Source organism: Apaloderma vittatum, unplaced genomic scaffold (genome assembly GCF_000703405.1).
Source record: "Apaloderma vittatum isolate BGI_N311 unplaced genomic scaffold, ASM70340v1 scaffold9569, whole genome shotgun sequence".
Lineage (NCBI taxonomy): Eukaryota > Metazoa > Chordata > Aves > Trogoniformes > Trogonidae > Apaloderma > Apaloderma vittatum.
Window position 1 is genome coordinate 19,827 of NW_009736927.1, and position 17,983 is coordinate 37,809.

Below are 17,983 nucleotides of genomic sequence, written 5' to 3' on the forward strand. Positions count from 1 at the left end.
AGCACAGCGAAGCAGTTGTTTCAGTTCCTAATTTACATTTGTTTGGTAGCAGGCAGTTATTCCAGCCTGCGTGGTGAGTGTGGCTGGCTGCCCCAGCGAGCTGCAATTAGGGCCAGGGAGCTGAGAAAGCAGTCTTTAAATTACAGTCAAATTAGAAGGTATCCACATGATCATTATTATGATTTCAAATGCATGCATCCAGAAGGATGGCAGCTCAGCCAGAACTGCCTGCACTATACAGCAGAGCAGAAACTTTCCAAGGCAATACCAGCACACGGTTGAATCGCTGCTCTAATGCCCTAAAAGGCAAGAGCTCTGTGAATTTTAAGCATATGGTTTCTCTGTGCTCACGTGTATCAAGTTTCTTTTACGCGTTAGAACAGAACCTGCATTAATTTTCAGGGGCCTTTTAAGCCTGGGGTCTTTAAGGGTAACCGAATTTAGCCAGAGATTAGTTTTCCAACTAATGAAGTTTGAGACACTTCTGATTACCCTTCTTGCAGTACAGCAACAGCAAAGTCTACTTTCTCATGACCTTTTCTGTCTGTTCTGCCTGTCTTGCTCGCTAACAAGTTCACCGTGGCCTTCGAGATACACACATCACATTTCCAGAAAAACAACCACACGGTTAAACACTGACCTATCACTGATTAAATGGCAAGTCTGGGTTAGTCTGCCTTGCTAAAGGAATTACTCATAGATCACAGAACACTGCTGAGAACAACTGAGAATCATCACCTGCCAATATCTAGGTGACAAGAAAATGAGGCCAACCCGTTTCGACTCTCTAGCCAGTAAAGCTGGCACTTGTTAGAAGTGGAGACAAGTTTGGGGCAGCTGTACAAACACAGGTGGCCGCTGTTACTGGTGGTGGGTGCTGTACCTGTCCTGCCCACACGACTTGGTACAAAGGGCTGATGGGCAGGAATCTGTCATCAGCCTCCCCAGTCGGACATGAAGTAGAAAGAAACGTGACCTTTGCTGGTAAACTTAGGAATGCAGACATTATTTCATTGAAATTTCTTCTGAGTTAGCTAAATCCTCCAACTATATTACTTTAACATGACAAAAAAAGTATCTGAATCCCCACACAACATTTTTATTTTCTTTTTAGTCATACTTCATTCATTGATTGGTCTTTCTGATCAAACAAGGCTTTGCATTAGTGCTGCCAGTCTCAAGGCAACCAGCAGATGATTGTGACAAGTAACAGCTGAGGAAATTTAAAGGGAAAATTAAGTGTATGTAATGGGAACACTGAATGGGGAATCCAAATATTATGCAGTGATCTGGTAACATCTTCAAAAACATGGTCTGTGGGTGTAGGTCTACTGAGTGGATGCAGAATCCAATCTGGTACGTTCCACTGCAAACCAAAGGGCACAGAGAAATGTTTGCATGGGAATGTGCGAGGTGTTTGTATAGTAATGTCAAGAAGATGATACTGGGAATCAGGGCCTACATCTTGTAAGTTTAGGGACAGAATCACGTGATGATATTTTTTGTTCCAAACCCACATATGGCTGAAATTCAACTGTAATTTCCAGCATTTTTTTTACCAGCAGGAGTTATGTTACAGGAGTCTGAAACACTAAAACTGGACAGAACAACAGTTTACATTTCAGTTCTGATCCTTGTCCCAAAATTTGCAAAAAGCTTTCAGTTCCCTTTAAAGGAAAGGTGTTACAGTAACAGAAAATGTGACGTAATGACTTAGATTTCAGTGAGGCACTTTTCCACTATGTGATGGGCATCTCTCAGTTTTATTTTCAAATACTCTGTTCCTAAACATTGATGCTATTAATTACAGTTTTAGATTATAAACAACGCAGCTGCCTTGAGTGCATTTCCAGAAAACAGCAGCAAACTTCTACCTTTATTTCTTCAACTTAAGGGCAGGAAAAGTTCACAAAGAATTGAAAGCTTGGTAAATTTTACATTTTGCAGTCTTTAAGGGCAAAATGTGAAAAGGAAATCAATAATTCAGTTGGAAGGTTACTTGCTACAAATAATGAACTTAAGTAAATCTGTTCTTTAATTAACTACTGTATTTTACTAATGGGAGGGAGATTAGAAAGGAGGCAGGACTTAAATAATGACAACAAGAATTAATCATAAAATGGAAAACTTGCAATCTTTTAGATTTGTTTTACTTTTTAAACTCACAATTAATTTCCTGATTGGAAATGACCCATTTCGTTGTCTTTTCCTGGCTCTATTGCCTGTATACGCTCACCCTGAGCAGCAAGGACGTAATAAACTCGGCATGTTCCTCTGCCCTGCAACTGCGGATACCTCTCTCACCTCTGTGATCAAATGTGTGTGAATTTTTGAAGGAAATTAGGGAGGCTATCGTAATAGCTCAGATTTTGGGACTAATTATTTTCCCAGTACATAATACTTCAAAGGAAATGATAAGGCACAGAACCAAGCTACAACGTGCAGTCACTAATATATATACGGCACAGCCCATAATATGTGAGAATTCTCCCCTAGTACTGCCAGGCAATCAATATCTGTCCTGAAAGTGTGAAATGTTGAAGCTTTGATCTTTACATGAAGAACTCCTTTGGCAGAAGTGGTTACAATCATTCAAGTGTAATTTGCCAAGAATATGCAAAAGGCTGTGCCTGCAAAGTGATCTCTACAAGGAGTTCCAGCTAAGCCCAGAGAAAAAAATGTTGCCTCTCTGAAATAAATTCACTGCTTTGAAATTTGTACGGATGCTCTGGTAATGGGTAATTTTCAGCCACAGGTAATTCTTAGCTAACGGTGCCTTTGTAGTGCTGCAAATGTTGATGTAAGTCCCAGGAACCACAGGAAAAACCCCAATGAATGTAATCTTTTTGTCTAGGTTGGTCTCTTAGACAGACAAAAAATACTGGCCCTACTGACAGACTTCTACGACAGAAGCGCTGTGTCTGCCAAAGGGGGGTTCTGTAACCCAAGACACTGTAAGTATGTGGGATGTTTCTGTTGCGATCAATGCAAGGGAAATTACAGCTTTTCTTCTTAGTATGGAGAATTATGAAACATATTAATTTCAAAAGAAATAAGGTGTAATCCACAATAACAAGTGCAGTTCTCTGCAGGCAAAAATATCATTCTGAAGTTTTGGATTTTTGAGACGCATGTTTGCAGAAGGTACTTGCCAATAGTTTGTATTTATTTGCGAATACCTTTTTACTTTTTCTTCAGATTTCCTTATGCCATACTAGAGAACATAAACCCAGTGCAAGCTATCAACTCACTGATATTTTTTCTATTGTAGGGCCAATAACTGAGCTGCAAGAGATTGAGCTTGTGGATTTATGGGGAGGCCTTGATGACCAGGAAGTTTGTGAGGAACTCAGTGAAAAACTAGTCTTGTCTCAAACAGGAATTTCTGAGGAAGAGATTTTAGCATGTGAACCTGTAGGTGACAGTAGACGAGGCACATCCAGAATGAGAACTAATGTCAGAGAAGGTCTTTTTGAACAAATGGGCATGAGTGAAGCTGAGACTGGAGAAATTTCTACGGCAGAAAATCAAGCAGCAGAATCAAGTGATGCTGAGTTGAGAAAGAAAGGTGAGGGTGCTGTGTCAGTGGTGCAAAGCACTGATTTTGAAGCTAGTGATTTGGATAGAGATACCATACATAATGAGAAATCCAGTTTTCATGAGGATATCAAAACTGAGTCTGCAAGTGCAGACAGACCAGAGGAAGCTTGCCCAGGATCAGCCTCTACTGGGTATGGTCTCAGTGGAGTTGGAGAGCCTGGGTCTGAGAAGCAGGTGGAGGAAGAGGAATGTAGTCTGGGTAGAGAGCCTGATACAGAAACGAAAGGGGAAAAAGATTATTGTATCTCAGACAGAGAGCCTGGCTCAGAAAGGCAAGTTAGTCAAGAAGAGGACAACACAATTTTAGGATCGACACCTGAAGCTACAACCATGACCTCAGAAGACAGAGCTGTGGCAGACATGGACAGCAGTGCTTCAGAACAGGGTGCTCCAGTTGCAGAAGTTGTGAATGAAACCCTTGCAAGAAAAGACAGTTTTTCTAGCGAGCATGGCAGCCAGTCTGGCCAACGGACAAGCTCAGAAACAAGAGTGCAGGATGAGGACCTTCTGCAAGACCAGGGTGAAGGTAAAGCATTCTCCTTTATTCAGGCAGACCTTAATCTGTTCGACGAATACATTTGGACCAGTTTAATTACAGGTGTGCTTTTAATCCATTTCAAAACTACTGAAAGCAGGTGAGTGATTTCCGAATACACACCACCACAAGCTTTGCTGTCCTCTCAGCATGGTGTTTCCTGCCAGGGTTTCAGAGTGTGTTCCTGTCACAGGATGGCAGGTGAGTCACTTTGCTGGTGATCTGTATTCAAGGCACTGAGCAGACACTTTAATTCAAGTAAGGACTTTGTGAACCAGCAGCATTTTTATAATAAGGAGAAACTTTATGTTCTGTTTCACTCTGTAATATTAGTACAGCAATACAGGAGCCTGAGCACATTAAATATAGAGATTACTTTTAATAATTTTTAGGCTGTGATTGCCCATAGGGAGATATGAGATCATACAGCAGTAACCTTTTATTTTAATCTCTCGTGGTGTTCCAAAGAACCACCTTTCTTCTTAATTGTGTAGAAAAGCCCTTGTTCTAGGACACCTGTGCATTTCCTAAGAGGTATTTAAGGACCAACTTCCTTACTAGCACCCTGTGAATACACTCTTGCATCGCACAGTTTAAAACACTGCAAGAACTGGGTCTCCATTGCCAGAGCAGTCGAGTGACAGACTTATTACGTAAAAGGCTGTAAATGGATGGTACAGCCCGCTGGTACCTACAGCTTGCTGTGTTAATTTCCAGTGCAGAGCACTCACTTGTCATTCAGCCAGTCCCTGGATGTGCATCCCATGTTTTCTGGGGCGTGTGGTGCTTCCATTTTCAGAGCAGATTCCCATGCTGTTCTCGCAGAACTGGTAGTTTGGTGGTACAACATGGAAACATGAAGTCCAAATTTAATTTTGAACCTGTCTTGGAAAACAATTAATCTTATTTTTCGTGCTAAAATGGATCTTTGGCTGGGCTAAGAAATGTAACATTCACCAGATGAGTTTCAGGAAGCAGTATTTCCAGACAGTAAAAATAAACAGCTACTGATAACAAGGGAAACTCTGTAAACACAGAGGTACATTTTACATATTATTCATCAGGGTGCTCAGATTAGTAAGCTCTGGTTTATGGAAGATTTTTTTTTTTTAAATTGCAGGTCCAGCATGCTCAGATAGACAGGATTCTCCAGCTGAAACTACCCAGGAGTTTGAGGTGCCATGGTCAGGTAACTGCTCATGTCAGCTCTTCTCATCTGCTTTAGAAACTGTAGCTTGGATGTATGTATTTAGAGGCTTTTAGAAAAGCTGTGTCTTGTGTCTTTTTGAAAAGCTTATCTCGTTACAAGGTATATTTCATCTTTCATCAGGTGACCTTCTGACTCCTGACCTAAGTTACAGATATAGCAGCCATGGAGCTCGAATTCCAGACGACTGGAAGTGTGAGAACACCAGATTTCCAGGTATTTGGTCACAAAGTTGTGGGCTCACTTGTGCACATCGGGGCCGCCAGTGTCTGCAGATGTGCCAGTACTGCTGTGACCTGAGTTTCAGCAAGAACACAAACACTAATTCCTGAAGCTGATTTGAAGATAAGAGCAGTGTTGTCTTTGTCTCAGAAGGCCATTTGCTGTATGACAGTCATTTCAGCTCAGCTGTGTTCAGTGACTTGACCTACTTGTATGATATCATCCATGCTAGACTGGAGCATAAATCTGAAGAGATACTGTTAGAAAAGCACATAAGCAGATTAAGGCCCTTAGTCAGCACGGAATCAGTCTGTATTCAGCCATATTTTCTCTGGGTAGGAAGTGCAGGATTCAGGCCTGCGTTGGTATCAGCTTCAGGGCAGCCTCTGGCTTTCTGACACACTGTGCTTTCTGCCTTTCAGGCTTAGGTGCCATCATGGCAGAGATTCGGAACCGCTGGGCTTCTCATACTAGGAGTGCCTTTGATGAAAGCTGCCTCAACCTGCCACAGTTTTTACAGCTCATGGAGACATTTGTTGGTGAGGATATTTCTCTGCCTGCTGTGAAGAGGCTTATTGCATTTGTCAAAGAAGAATACAAACAGACAGAACAGGAAAAAACTGAACAACTAGAAAAAGTAAATATTGCTAAGTTTTGCTGATCCCATGTCCAAACAAAACACAAGCAAATGCCTACAGACACTGACAAAGTCAACTTTTCATCTCATGCTGGCAGAGCCATTCACCTGCAGCCTTGCATTCTCTATTTCTGCAGGAGACCTTTCACCCCTTTGTTTTCCTGGGGCTTCTCCCTCCCTAGCCCTTAGCTCTGGAAGTGATGACAGACTCATCCTGTAAGAGGTTGTCTGTCTGTTCTAGAGCCGGACTCAGTGAGACAGCGGGTTGATAGTTAATTGTGAAAGAGCTCCAAGCATTCCATTCTGCTTATTCACCTTTATAATAGCCAAGAACCTGATCTCTGACCTACTGCACTGCCATGTACATATGAGGTTGTGGATGTTTTGGGGAGGATTTTAAAACAAGTGTGTTAATTTTGCTGTGTGCATGGCTGTATGTGAATGTGCACGTGCTTCTTGGTGTGTTGCAAGGTGCTCTTGCCACGTGTTGAAAAAATATGTTCCCCTTCAGCAATATCCTGACGCACAGCATCAGGGTGCCCCACATCACTTCGGAATACGTTTACATCTCACAGTGGGTCTGTCCATAGTAGCCTCTCTAGCTGCATTTTCCTCAGACCTCTTTCTAGTTTCCCTCTGCGCTGCTGACCTAATTTGGATGAGATATTGGATCTGACGGCTCTTCTGTCCTCACGCTGAACACAACACACACTGCCAGTATTTTGGCCTTTGAGAGAATTCCACTCCAGCCATTTATCACTGTATGCTGTGCAAAGACCAGGTTTAAAGGACAAATGCATTTGCTTGGTGCCCACACAATACAGGGCAGCACTAGCAAACTAACAATATATGGAAATAGAAACTGTCACATCTTTTGGTGTTACTAACAAGGCCATGGTTGGTTCTTGCTGAGATGTATTCTGGGAAACTTCACTCACCTGAGTTGATCTTACCTTAGATCCAGCTTCATTTGTTCATGGTGTAATAACCCTCTGCAGTGCTGATTCTCCCTGGTGAAAATGAACCGTTGGTTGTGTTTCTAAATATCTCCCAGGTTTAACGATTCATCTCCAGGCCTGAGCTTTCGATGCCCAGGTTTGGCCTGACCCATAGGAATTTTCCATTTGTATTTTCCATTTGTGTAGACACTAAGCATCAGTGTCCAGGAGTTCTCAAGGACCAGCTGTTCCTCTGTTGCAGGTTCTCCACGTTTCTCGCTTGGCACGACGGAAACTGCTTCTGGAGGCACTTTTTCAAAAGTGGGACAACAATGCATCTGGGTTTCTGGACCTGGAAGAGGTGGATGCTATTCTAAGCACATTCAAGGAAGGGATGGAAAAAGAAGCCTTGAGGAAGGGTAAGGAAACAGCTCTGCTCTGAGACAACAATGTCAACACAGTAGGCCTTGAACCATCCACCGACAATAGTGATGAAGTTGTTGGCAAGCGCCAGCCATTTCTGGTTTTGCAAGCAGTCACAGGCATACAAGGCATGGTGTGTAAAATGCAAAGGAACAGCTACCCAGACCCACTTGTTAATGCACAGCTTCATCCCCTCCTCCTGTGCAAGACTCCTCTGCAACAGATTCCCATTTGGACAGAGGGCCCAGTGCTCTCAGAGGCAGCTCAATGCTCTCAGGCCATTGTGACGTGTTGCAAAACTATGTCAGCTGTAACATGCAATGTGTAGTTGTGATGTATCAGTGAAAAACACCCATAAAGCCTGAGGACATGTTTGCACTTTTAGACTAGCCTGTCTGTGTTATGCAACTATTTTTAATAGATACGTTTTACTGTTCTGTCTGCGGGAATGTATCTCATAGGAGAGAACATCGGCTTTCCTTACGGGTCTCAAATAGCCTTCAGTAATCCACAGTGTTGCACAGCTCTCATGAATTAGATAGCAACTTCAAGTCTCATTTCTCTCTTGATTCATTTCTCCAAATAAACTTAGCAAATTTTGCCCTTGATGACGTAGACTCGGGTCAGACGGAAGTGCTGCAGGTTCACCTGGACCTGTCTGGCAGCCTCATACATATTAACATATGGGCATTAGGTGCTCTGAAATACTGTATGAGCAATTACGAACATGTCTGCGTGCATGCTTGCGTGGAGAGGGCTGGTTTATTCATCTCCACACTCAACTTCACATTGCTTGTTCTGGTGCACATACCTAAAAATGGCTCACTTTGGCAACCACTAAAATCTCTTTAGCTCACTTGAGGCAGCTGGTGGGGTGGGGAGCACATGGGTGTGCTGCAGTTAATTGTCTCCAGGCTGCAGGAGGACCTGGCAATTTACAGCTCTCTGGTATTCAAAGCGTGCCAGTACTCACTACAGAAATATGGAAGGACATAGTCCCTTCCATGAAGGGCTCATAAACCAAAGGACAAATAAATAGTAAGGCAGCACAGCAAAATCGATACCACCTACAAGCAACATAAAACTATTTCTAGCAGCTTCTACCTAACCTCTCAAAGACACTGTGGAACTAGCAGGTTCGGGGGAAGGATTCACAGACATTGCACTCCTCCTGCATGAAAACACAGAGTGAAAAGTGGGTAGAATTATATGATTTCCTTCTAAGTGAAAAGCATGACATTGCAGATATAATGAGGAAAAATAATACATTACGCTATAGCTCAGTAATGAAGGCATTGATCATGCCACATTCAACTTCATGTGTATTTCTTCATCTCTTTCTTCAAAGAGAGGAAAAAGTGCAGGAGAAAATCCAAACACTTTTATACCATAAAAAATTCTCCATCCTACTTCGGTCAGAAAATCAGAAAGTAAATTCAAAACCACCAAATGTTCTTTAGATGATGGGCAGGATAAGACTGCTCCACCATGATTGGGGCCATTAGTACTTACTAATTCTACAGATAAAATCCATGATAAAATGCCCTCTGTGTGCTGTGAGAGAAGGAGGAGGCTCTTAGTTCCCATAAACATCCATGTCTTGGGTGCACTGGGAGGCAATCAGAGCAGCTCCCTGCCTGATCCTGTGCATCATCAATCAAAACGTTTTCTATTACACTGCTCCTTACAGCCCACTGTACGGATTGATCACAACACACTCCCCACTTAACGCAAAGTCACACTTCTACCTATATATCTTCGCTTGCTTAGTTCACCGGTCAGAGGCGCTAGACAAATCACTCTCTTTCCTTTTCTTTACTTCTTCGGGTCCAGCAGGATTTGGAATCAGGATGCAGAAAAAAAATGATGAAAGCGTTAGTCACGGTAGCGCCGGCAGCGGGCTCGGGCAAGCCCGGCTCGGGCAGAGCTCCAGGCCAGCCCCGGCTCCCCGGAGCCCGGAGGAGGCTGAAAAAAAGGAAAGGCTGTGCAAGAGCTCCCCCGTGAGCCCGGAGCTGCGCAGGGGCTGAACAACGGACCGGCTGCTGGTTCAAGGAAGGGCTGAACAGAAAGCCCTGGGATCCATCGCCGTTGTCCTTGCTCGGCCTGTTAGAATTGCGAGGCTTATATTTAGGAGCTAGCTCAAAGAAACCCAGAATGATGGACTGGAGCACTCCACCCAAAGCCAGTCTAGGGCTCCATTAGTATTTTGCACAAGAAAAGCAGCACATTTTATTCAAATAGACTCTACCTGTCTTATTTTCTGTTTCTTCCACCAGCAAAAGAACACCTGTGCTCCCGTTACCCACAGCTCAGCAGAACGGGAAAGCTGTCCCCAAAGGCATTGCAGGCTTTCCTTGAATTAGTTGCTTCTGAGTTCGGTGGCAATGAGGATGAAGCCATTGATAACTTGGTGGAATTTCTGACCACAAGTGTGGAACGAAGTCACGTGGAGTCCCTGCAGAGCTTAGCCAGGAGGAAATGGCTGCACAACATCCAGCAAGCAGCAGAGACCAGCGGAGTAAGCATGGATCCGGTTTACAAAGCAGTGTTTATGGCCCTTTCCCAGGTACGTGTTAGCTGATGTTCAGGAGAGACCATGGTTATGCACAAAAAGTGTCACAAGTCAAATCTGCAATACAAAAACCATGCTCTGCCAATAGAGAATGCGTCTTGTGGTTACTTATGTCTCACTTTTTGAAGAGATGACTTAGATCAGATTTGGAAATTCATAGTTCTAATTACAGAGCTTCTAAAATGAAATACACCAGACTCAGTTTGGAACAAAGATGGTTAATTTGTAGTGGAGATACAGTTTAATTTTTAACTTGCAGCTGCAACTTTAGATATTTATCCTTACCATTAAAGCTTTTCTCAAAGCAAAACTTCTTTCACAGCAGCTGAAGTGTTCTTACAATATTTAAGTTTGTAAATGTAGCAACTCTGGCACTTGTTTGTCTGATTTTTCCAAAGGAAGCTCCTATTGGAGAAGAAATTTACAGGAGTTTTGCTTAGGCACAGGTTATAATTAGGCATCATTTTTATATGAGCTGCTCCCCATTAGCAGCAGGAAAAAATAAATCCGTTTTCCTTGCCAATGAAAATACCAAGTGTTTTTGCTTGTAACACAGCATACCGGTCAGACGATCACAGCATAGACACGTACGTGTCATGCAGTTGGTGCCTGACATACAACATCAGTGACCCAGAACAGCATCTCAGCAAAAAATGAGACAAGCGTTAAGTACATGCAATAAGCATAATGGCCAGTGGCTGATGTATGTAATGTAATGGGCAACATTTGATCACTAGGATGCAGAAGTCCATGGGGATAAGAAGAAGATCAGTGCGTATATTGCCCTTTTGGAAAAGAACCATCTCTCACCAGAGCGGGGACAGACTCTCCTACGCTATGCGGCATGTACCGCAGAGGATGCTCCCTATGTTCTAAACCAGATACTTTATAGAGACATGGAAGGCATAAGGTAAGAAAAGCTGCAAACTGTTCCTTTTTCTAAAAAATACTTGGAGTGTAGGGGCAGTGTTTGGGGTGCACTGGAAACAGAGGTTGATAGAGTATTCCAGAGAGAAAATCTCCTCAGAGACAGTTGTGGAATGACTCATTATCATAACCACGCCCTTACACTTTGCATGGTCTTCTTTGAACTGCTCCGTCTGGGATTTCACTCCTTGCCTTGGGGAGATTAGCTCACAGTCTAATAAATCTCATCCTTTAGCGAATGTCTATTACATTAGGCCTACATTTCCTTCTTTAAAAATTAATTCCCTTACACTGATTTACTTCCATGGGATATTTTTTGAGAACAATGCCTTTCCTTCCTTAGCGTTTACACTATAAACAGCTTTCATGCCTCTTTACTTCTTGTAGCCAGACAAATTTGCCTCTTTCTTTAAATGTAACTGCTGCTTGCTTCTGTATTCCTTTCCATTACATTCACTAGCTGATGTCCTATGGATGAAAAGTGCCTCATTTATCACCACTGTCTTTGGGGTGTAAGAGGTAAATGTGGTATTTCTGGGTGTGGCCAGAGTAAGGAGCTAGCACCTTCCTTCTCTGATGCCAAAAGGCAGGCAGGGATCAAAGCTGCAGTACTTACTGGTTTGCTGAAGGTTTTCCACTACTCGTAACAAACCTCCTTATAAGTTTATTCTTCAGCTTTGCAGCTGTTGAAGAGGGAAAGCCAATCCATGTTCCAAGAGTTCAGCTCCACGGAAACATCCACTTCTGGAACTACAACCGCCCAGTGGAAGAAAGAAAAGGTTCACTCCTGGTACTGCCATTGCAGGATGCTCGCTGGAGAGTCTTTGGCATTCTAGGACTCGACACTCTTCGGGACCAGTGTGAGAAAACCATCTTTCTGACCCATGAGATCAGCTTCTACCAGGTGGGCACCATCAGAAAGCAATTTGTTAGCCCATTCTTGAAAAACTGCGTAGGGACCAAGTGGACTTTACATGTTCATTCCAAGTAAATGTAAGATGTACAACTGTCCCTTCTACTGTATATGGTGAAACCGGTGTGAGCAGAACACCTGATCGATATCTTACTGATCAGCACCTTATTTGTAACTGATCATCAGGTATTGCTTCACCAATAATTTATTTAAGCTTCTCCCGACTAGTCAGTTAATTGCACTTTTGTGCGAAGCCCAAAGATAGTAGCTTTTATTTCCTGAAGCTCTGAACCTCATATTTGTTGTTGTTTCCATAAAGTGACATGAAACCTTACTTTTTACACGGCGGAGTCATTAACAAGCAACAGCAGTCCGGATTTCTTTGGGATGCTCGTTAGAATCCACCTCACTGTGGATGCACCATCTGGGCAGCAGGGAGCGCAGCAAGCCAACAGAGCAGTCACTTGGGTTAGCTCCACTAAAAACAACCTTGTCTAGTTTAGGACCTCGCTGTGACCTGGGTACTCGGGAGGTTTAGAGCATTATTTCACAGTCACTTTTCAGCTTTACAAATAACTTGTTATAGCTGTTTCGCTTCATTTTTCTGCATGAACGTTTGCCCAGTTGTTTTTTCCCCAAATCACGTGCAACTGTCTGGCTCATTTGGAGGACTCTGCTTTCACAGGGAGTTGCTCATGCATTCAGCAAAGCCTACCACCATGTCTGCATGCTGCTTTACAAGTAACTTGTTATAACTGTTTTGCTTCACTTTTCTGCATGAACGTTTGCCCAGTTTTTTTTTCCCCCAAATCACGTGCAACTGTCGGGCTCATTTGGAGGACTCTGCTTTCACAGGGAGTTGCTCATGCATTCAGCAAAGCCTACCACCATGTCTGCATGCTGGAAAATGTTCTACAAATGACGGTTACTGCTTTGGACTGGTTGTATCCCAGGGCACCCAGCATCCACGCTGTAGTTATGTACCTGGTGGAGCCCAGCAAAGACAAGGTACGCAGGTACTGCAGTGTAATAGTCAGGGGCTGTAAGGCTGCTTGAGTGAGGACATGCCATTTGTAGTTGCCTGTGATTTCCCAGTGGTTTTATCATAAAAACTGAAGCCTGCTTGAGGTACTTGTGCCTGCCTGTGCAACAAAAGGGCTACAAAGGGAGAAAGTTTCCCTCTGTAAAGGAGGCCTCTCTTCATTGATTTCATCCTCCCATGTAAACCAGTTCAAGAGCACTGCTAAAACAGCGCCTTGTCTGTGGGAAAAGGGAATATTCTCCCACTTCAATGCTTACAGCTGCACAGCAATCAATAGAGCAAAACCCCACACCCATCCCTCCATCCATCCACAGGGCAGCCGACACTGCAAGTCCCTGCAGCCAAGACGTAAATATAACTGAGGAAGCGGCTGCTTCCCAACCAGTTAGCTTGTAAAGGCAGCCCCCGCCCTGCAGCTCATATTTGAGTTATTCCGTGGGCACTCGGGCCCTGGGAAGCTTGTCACTCCACAGACAAGTGAGTCAAGACGACGAAAGTGTACGCAACATTTAGGACTGATCCCGTGTCATCACAAAGTCTGTATGACATCTGCTGTAGCCATAATTCAGCTGCTTCCTCTGATAAGCTCGGTTTATGTTGGCAGCTTTCTGTCGTCATTCCGGGCTGTGCACTGTTCCCTTGTTAGCTGCCTGATAGCCAGGTCATTTGCTTTTCACGTACTGACACAAGCATGACATGAGAAAGAGCACGGCAAGAGGATGGGAAAAAGAAGGGAAACCTCTTTGTGGCCTGTGGGTGTTCCTCTCTGGGGGGGGGGTGGATTAAATAGTCTGGCTGAGGGGGGTCCAGGGCACATTCTTCATGCATCTTGAGCAACACATTCTGGGAATAAAACCAAGCATTGTTGGGAGATGTCTTTAAACTATCCCATAGCACTTAGTTTCTGTTAAGAAATAAAAAAAAATTCCTCCCTCTCCAAGCTTCAAAATGGCTGTTCCTTTCTTGGATGCAGCTAAACCTCCCTTTTCTCTCCGGCAGACATGGGACTACGCTCTGCGCAAGATGATTACTCTAGATAACACAGGACAAAAAGAAATTCAAAGCTCTCCTGTTCTTCTCAGAAAAGAAAACCTCTTAAGGTAGGCTCCAGCACCTGCAATCAGAGTAATCACCTCTGGTCCTAGACTCCTGCCTGCGTCAGGCATGATCCATGTTACACAAAGCCTACGGAAAAACTTTGCCACGTGCCTGCCTGTAGCTCTCTCACTGCCAACGCTTCTGGTGCATATGCACGTGATACTGAATTATGAAGGGGTGAGGAGTATTTTCTCTTTGAGTTTAGGCCTGCAAAATCTTAACTTCCAACTTAATGCTTACCGGCTGAGCAAGCTCTCCATCTGCTGTGAAAGGTTGGCAGGATTAGAGCCTACATTGAACCATCTTGCTCTTTGGAATAATATGTCTGTTTCCTGGCCATCTTAGTCTCACTTCCTTCAACTATCGGTTTCCTTCTGCTGCCAAGATCCTCACAGACTTGTCTTTTAAGCGTACCATCCTTGCTGTCAAAGTTGAACAGCCATTTGCTCTTCCTGCAGATGTTTTTACTTTTAATAAAACTCTATACAACAAATGTCAACATAGATCTAAACAGGAAACAGTTTTTAAAGTAAGGTTTGTTAAATTCTTATGATTTTCACCAGTTGCCTTGGATAAGCAATGCTGTGTTCAACAATGCTGTTCTCTCCTTTTTGTATATGGCTTGAACAATACTTAAAGCCGTACAACAAAAAATGAAATATGCTAAATAAATTACCAAAAGAAACTGAAAGGGTAAAGTCAAGTACATTTTCCTCTCTTTACTCTCATTTCAGAGATTACCTGTTTAGGTGCGTAGACAGTTCAGAGGTCATTCACCCTTCTGTCCGCGGACAGCACCACATCGCCGTACCTCTCCGTGACCTATCAGGACAAGCTTTTGGAGTATTTGACATCAGCATCGGACACCACCAGAAATTACCACCTCCTGAACACAGTGACCTGCAGAAAATGCTAAAGATGGCCCAAGCTGCCTGCTCGGAGATACTGAAGATGTCTTTAGAGGAAACAGAACCAACTTATGTGTTGGGTATTGTGCCTACAGAGTCAAGGCATTTTTTTTAGGGGTGAAATTAGGAATCTCAGTAAAACCATGCCTAAAGTATCATTCCTACAAGTATGGAAAGACAAATAGAAACCTTTGGTACATGTAAACTACTCCTGAGCAAGCCTAAGTGTTTAGCAGAGTACTGTTAAACAGAATGTTTAGCTTTTGACTTTGGTTCACAGCATATTTTCTGCTCAAGTCCCACTGAAGTGAAGGAGTGAAGCAAGGGTCTTTGTTGCCTTTGCGGATGTAGCACGTCCTCTTAGGATTGCCCCAGCTAAGATCAGAAGAGTTTGAATTTCACAGTTACAGAATTACCTGCATGCCTGAACCCTTCGTGGTGTCAGGATCTCTGCTTGCCCCTGCAGCAGGTTTTGTCTCCTTCTCAAGCACATACCCGTTTTTAAAACTTTCATGGGATACTTGGGCTGTAAATCAATCAGTCAAGCAGACAAAGAGTTAATCATAAAGAGGGCAGAGCCTTTCAGTCAATAACATAAGTCTTTCGTAGCAGATGTTTCGGAGCAACTTAACTGAAAGGTTTGCTTTTGATTCCAGAAGCCGAACACATGGCACATTCGAGGCATGCAGCCATTCTGTTCCACCGGTTAATGCTGCAGGACCTGCGTGAGTGTGTCTGGAAACTGGGTGCTGAGAGCTTTGCTGAAATAAAGAGCTATGCAGAACCTCCAGCTCTGGTACACAACACAGTTAAGGCTGTGCTGTTGCTTCTCCATCCAGACTGGAAGGGCTCAGAGAAGACTGAGAACTGGAGTCAGTGTAAACTGGTGAGACTTCAAAACGCTGAATTTTTTTTCTGCTCTTCTTCCCCCAAGAAAACACAGTAGAATTTGCCAAAAGTGAACTGGCAGGGAAATAATTCATTACCTACAGATATCCTATGCGCCTGACTTAGCAATCTTTAATTCTGTAACCCTCTCGAGTTTTTCATGGCCGCCTGACTTTTTCTGTTCTCTGCATTGCAGAAACTTGATGACAATTTGATTCAGGAGATTTATTGCTTTGATCCAACTGCTGCATCTGTGCAAGTTCAAGCGGAGCTGCTGCTGGACTGCATCACTGGTAAATACCTTAAACTAATTGTGAGATTACCAGACACGGCTCAGCAATGAAACAGTGTCAGTGGCAAGCTTCAGCTGAGTGCTTTTAAGGTCCTTACTTCAGAAATTAACTTTGATTTCACAATAGATTAAACAGATAAAGGGTCCTAAATATCTGCAGCCTTTTTTTTTTGGTTAATAAAAGTTAGCCTGTTAAATTTAGAATCAAAATTCACTGCCTTAAGGAAAGGGGAGCAGATCAGCTTTGAAACCTCCCAGAACAAGTGAGCTCATTGTAATCCTCCAGACAAACATATTAAGAAGGATGGTTCTTTTGGCAAGTACTATGTAAAGACATATTAAGAATGATGGTTCTTTTGGCAAGTGAATCTACTTCAGCCCCCCGTGCCATGCCCTAGGGACTGACCCAGCTCCAAACAGCAATGCAGTTGTGGGAGGACAGTGTGAGCCCTCTTCTTTGTAAACACCATCTGCCAGGTACTTAATATACTCACTGGCCATCTACAGGAGCTGGTTTTCAGTCCGTCTTTCTCTCCTTTAATAAATGTGGGCTTCCTTGGTGCCAGAGCAGTCAAGAGGCTGTTATTATTTGCAATATCTCTGCAAGAAAAATTACCGTTGTTCCCTTTGAGATCTCTCCCTTGATGATTTAATGCCAGTCTGAAAGACCTGTTAAAAATGAAATGTGGACAAGACCTGTTCATTTAGCTGGGGATATTTATCAACAGTACCCTGCCTACCGATGAACAGTGAACACTTAATGCAGCTGAAGTTCCTTTTCATGTGTTCTCTTCATATATACTGACCTAATTCACTGGAGAGATCAAAGCAGGCCCAGAGCATCCAGTCTTCCTCCAGTTAGGGCAAGAGATGTACTCCTTGAAGCATCACTATTTTCCAGGGTGGAATTACTGAATTTGAGAAGAGCTCCACTGCTCAGATGATCTTTTGTTCAGTTGCTGCTGACAGTTTTGACGTGGCTCTTGGAGTTCCTCTCCTCTTGGTTTCAGGTGTTCCCAGCCCGGAGGAGCGGCAGCACAGCAGCACCTCAGCCCAGCTCCTGCACCTCTGGGTCTGCACCTGCCTGTCGCTGGCAGAGATCAGCCGGAGCCTACGCAGGGAAAAAACCCATCGTGAGCCCCTTTCGGCATCCAGCATGGGCATGCCGCTGATTAAATCCCTGAATTCCCCATCTAACCTTAATGCTCCTGGCATTTGACATCTCAGTTGTTGGGCTTTTTCATATTTTATGCATAGTTGCAACGTATTTGTTGTTTAGATGGTAGGAAGTCAATGCAAACATTAAAAGAAACAATTTTGCTAGTATAGCTAGTAAATTTTAAAAGTTTGTTTAAAGGGTTTGGGTTTGTTGGTTTGGTTTTGGTTTTGGGGGGTTTTTAAGACTAATTCTGATGGGAAAGAGAGGCAGGGACAAGTTTATGGCTGCCAAGCTACATGCTCATACATGATACAGCAAAAATTCTCAATATTCAGTCTCCTTGAATTACTTTTTAGGAATAATTTTAAGTAAAGGTTGTTAATCAGCATTTTGCCAAGTTCTGCTAACATGTTGCGGAAAAGCCCTGCAATTTTAATATAACAAAAAAAAGCTTTCTTATTGGGAAAAAGCTTGAGATTACAGCCAACGGCACTGCCGGCAGCCAGATTTCATCTTTCCAATAACGAGCCTTTGGGCAGAATCACTCTTTTAATAAAACTTTGGGAAATTAAAACTCCTCTTTCTTTCTTTGGTGGACAACAAGGCACGTCTGCAGGTGGGT

At 43.3% G+C, this 17,983-nt stretch overlaps 1 protein-coding gene across 1 annotated transcript in view; it reads left to right on the plus strand.

Annotated features, from left to right (window-relative positions):
- EFCAB5 (EF-hand calcium binding domain 5) overlaps positions 1-17,421 on the plus strand; it is a 29,096-nt gene extending 11,675 nt beyond the window's left edge. The window contains 13 exon segments of the mRNA XM_009877140.1: positions 2,855-2,954; positions 3,272-4,126; positions 5,987-6,201; positions 7,402-7,558; positions 9,839-10,128; positions 10,872-11,044; positions 11,737-11,965; positions 12,830-12,982; positions 14,016-14,116; positions 14,849-15,102; positions 15,679-15,908; positions 16,107-16,203; positions 17,213-17,421. Of these exon segments, the coding sequence (XP_009875442.1) occupies positions 2,855-2,954; positions 3,272-4,126; positions 5,987-6,201; positions 7,402-7,558; positions 9,839-10,128; positions 10,872-11,044; positions 11,737-11,965; positions 12,830-12,982; positions 14,016-14,116; positions 14,849-15,102; positions 15,679-15,908; positions 16,107-16,203; positions 17,213-17,421 (3,063 nt within the window).
- Positions 17,422-17,983: the final 562 nt, after the last annotated feature.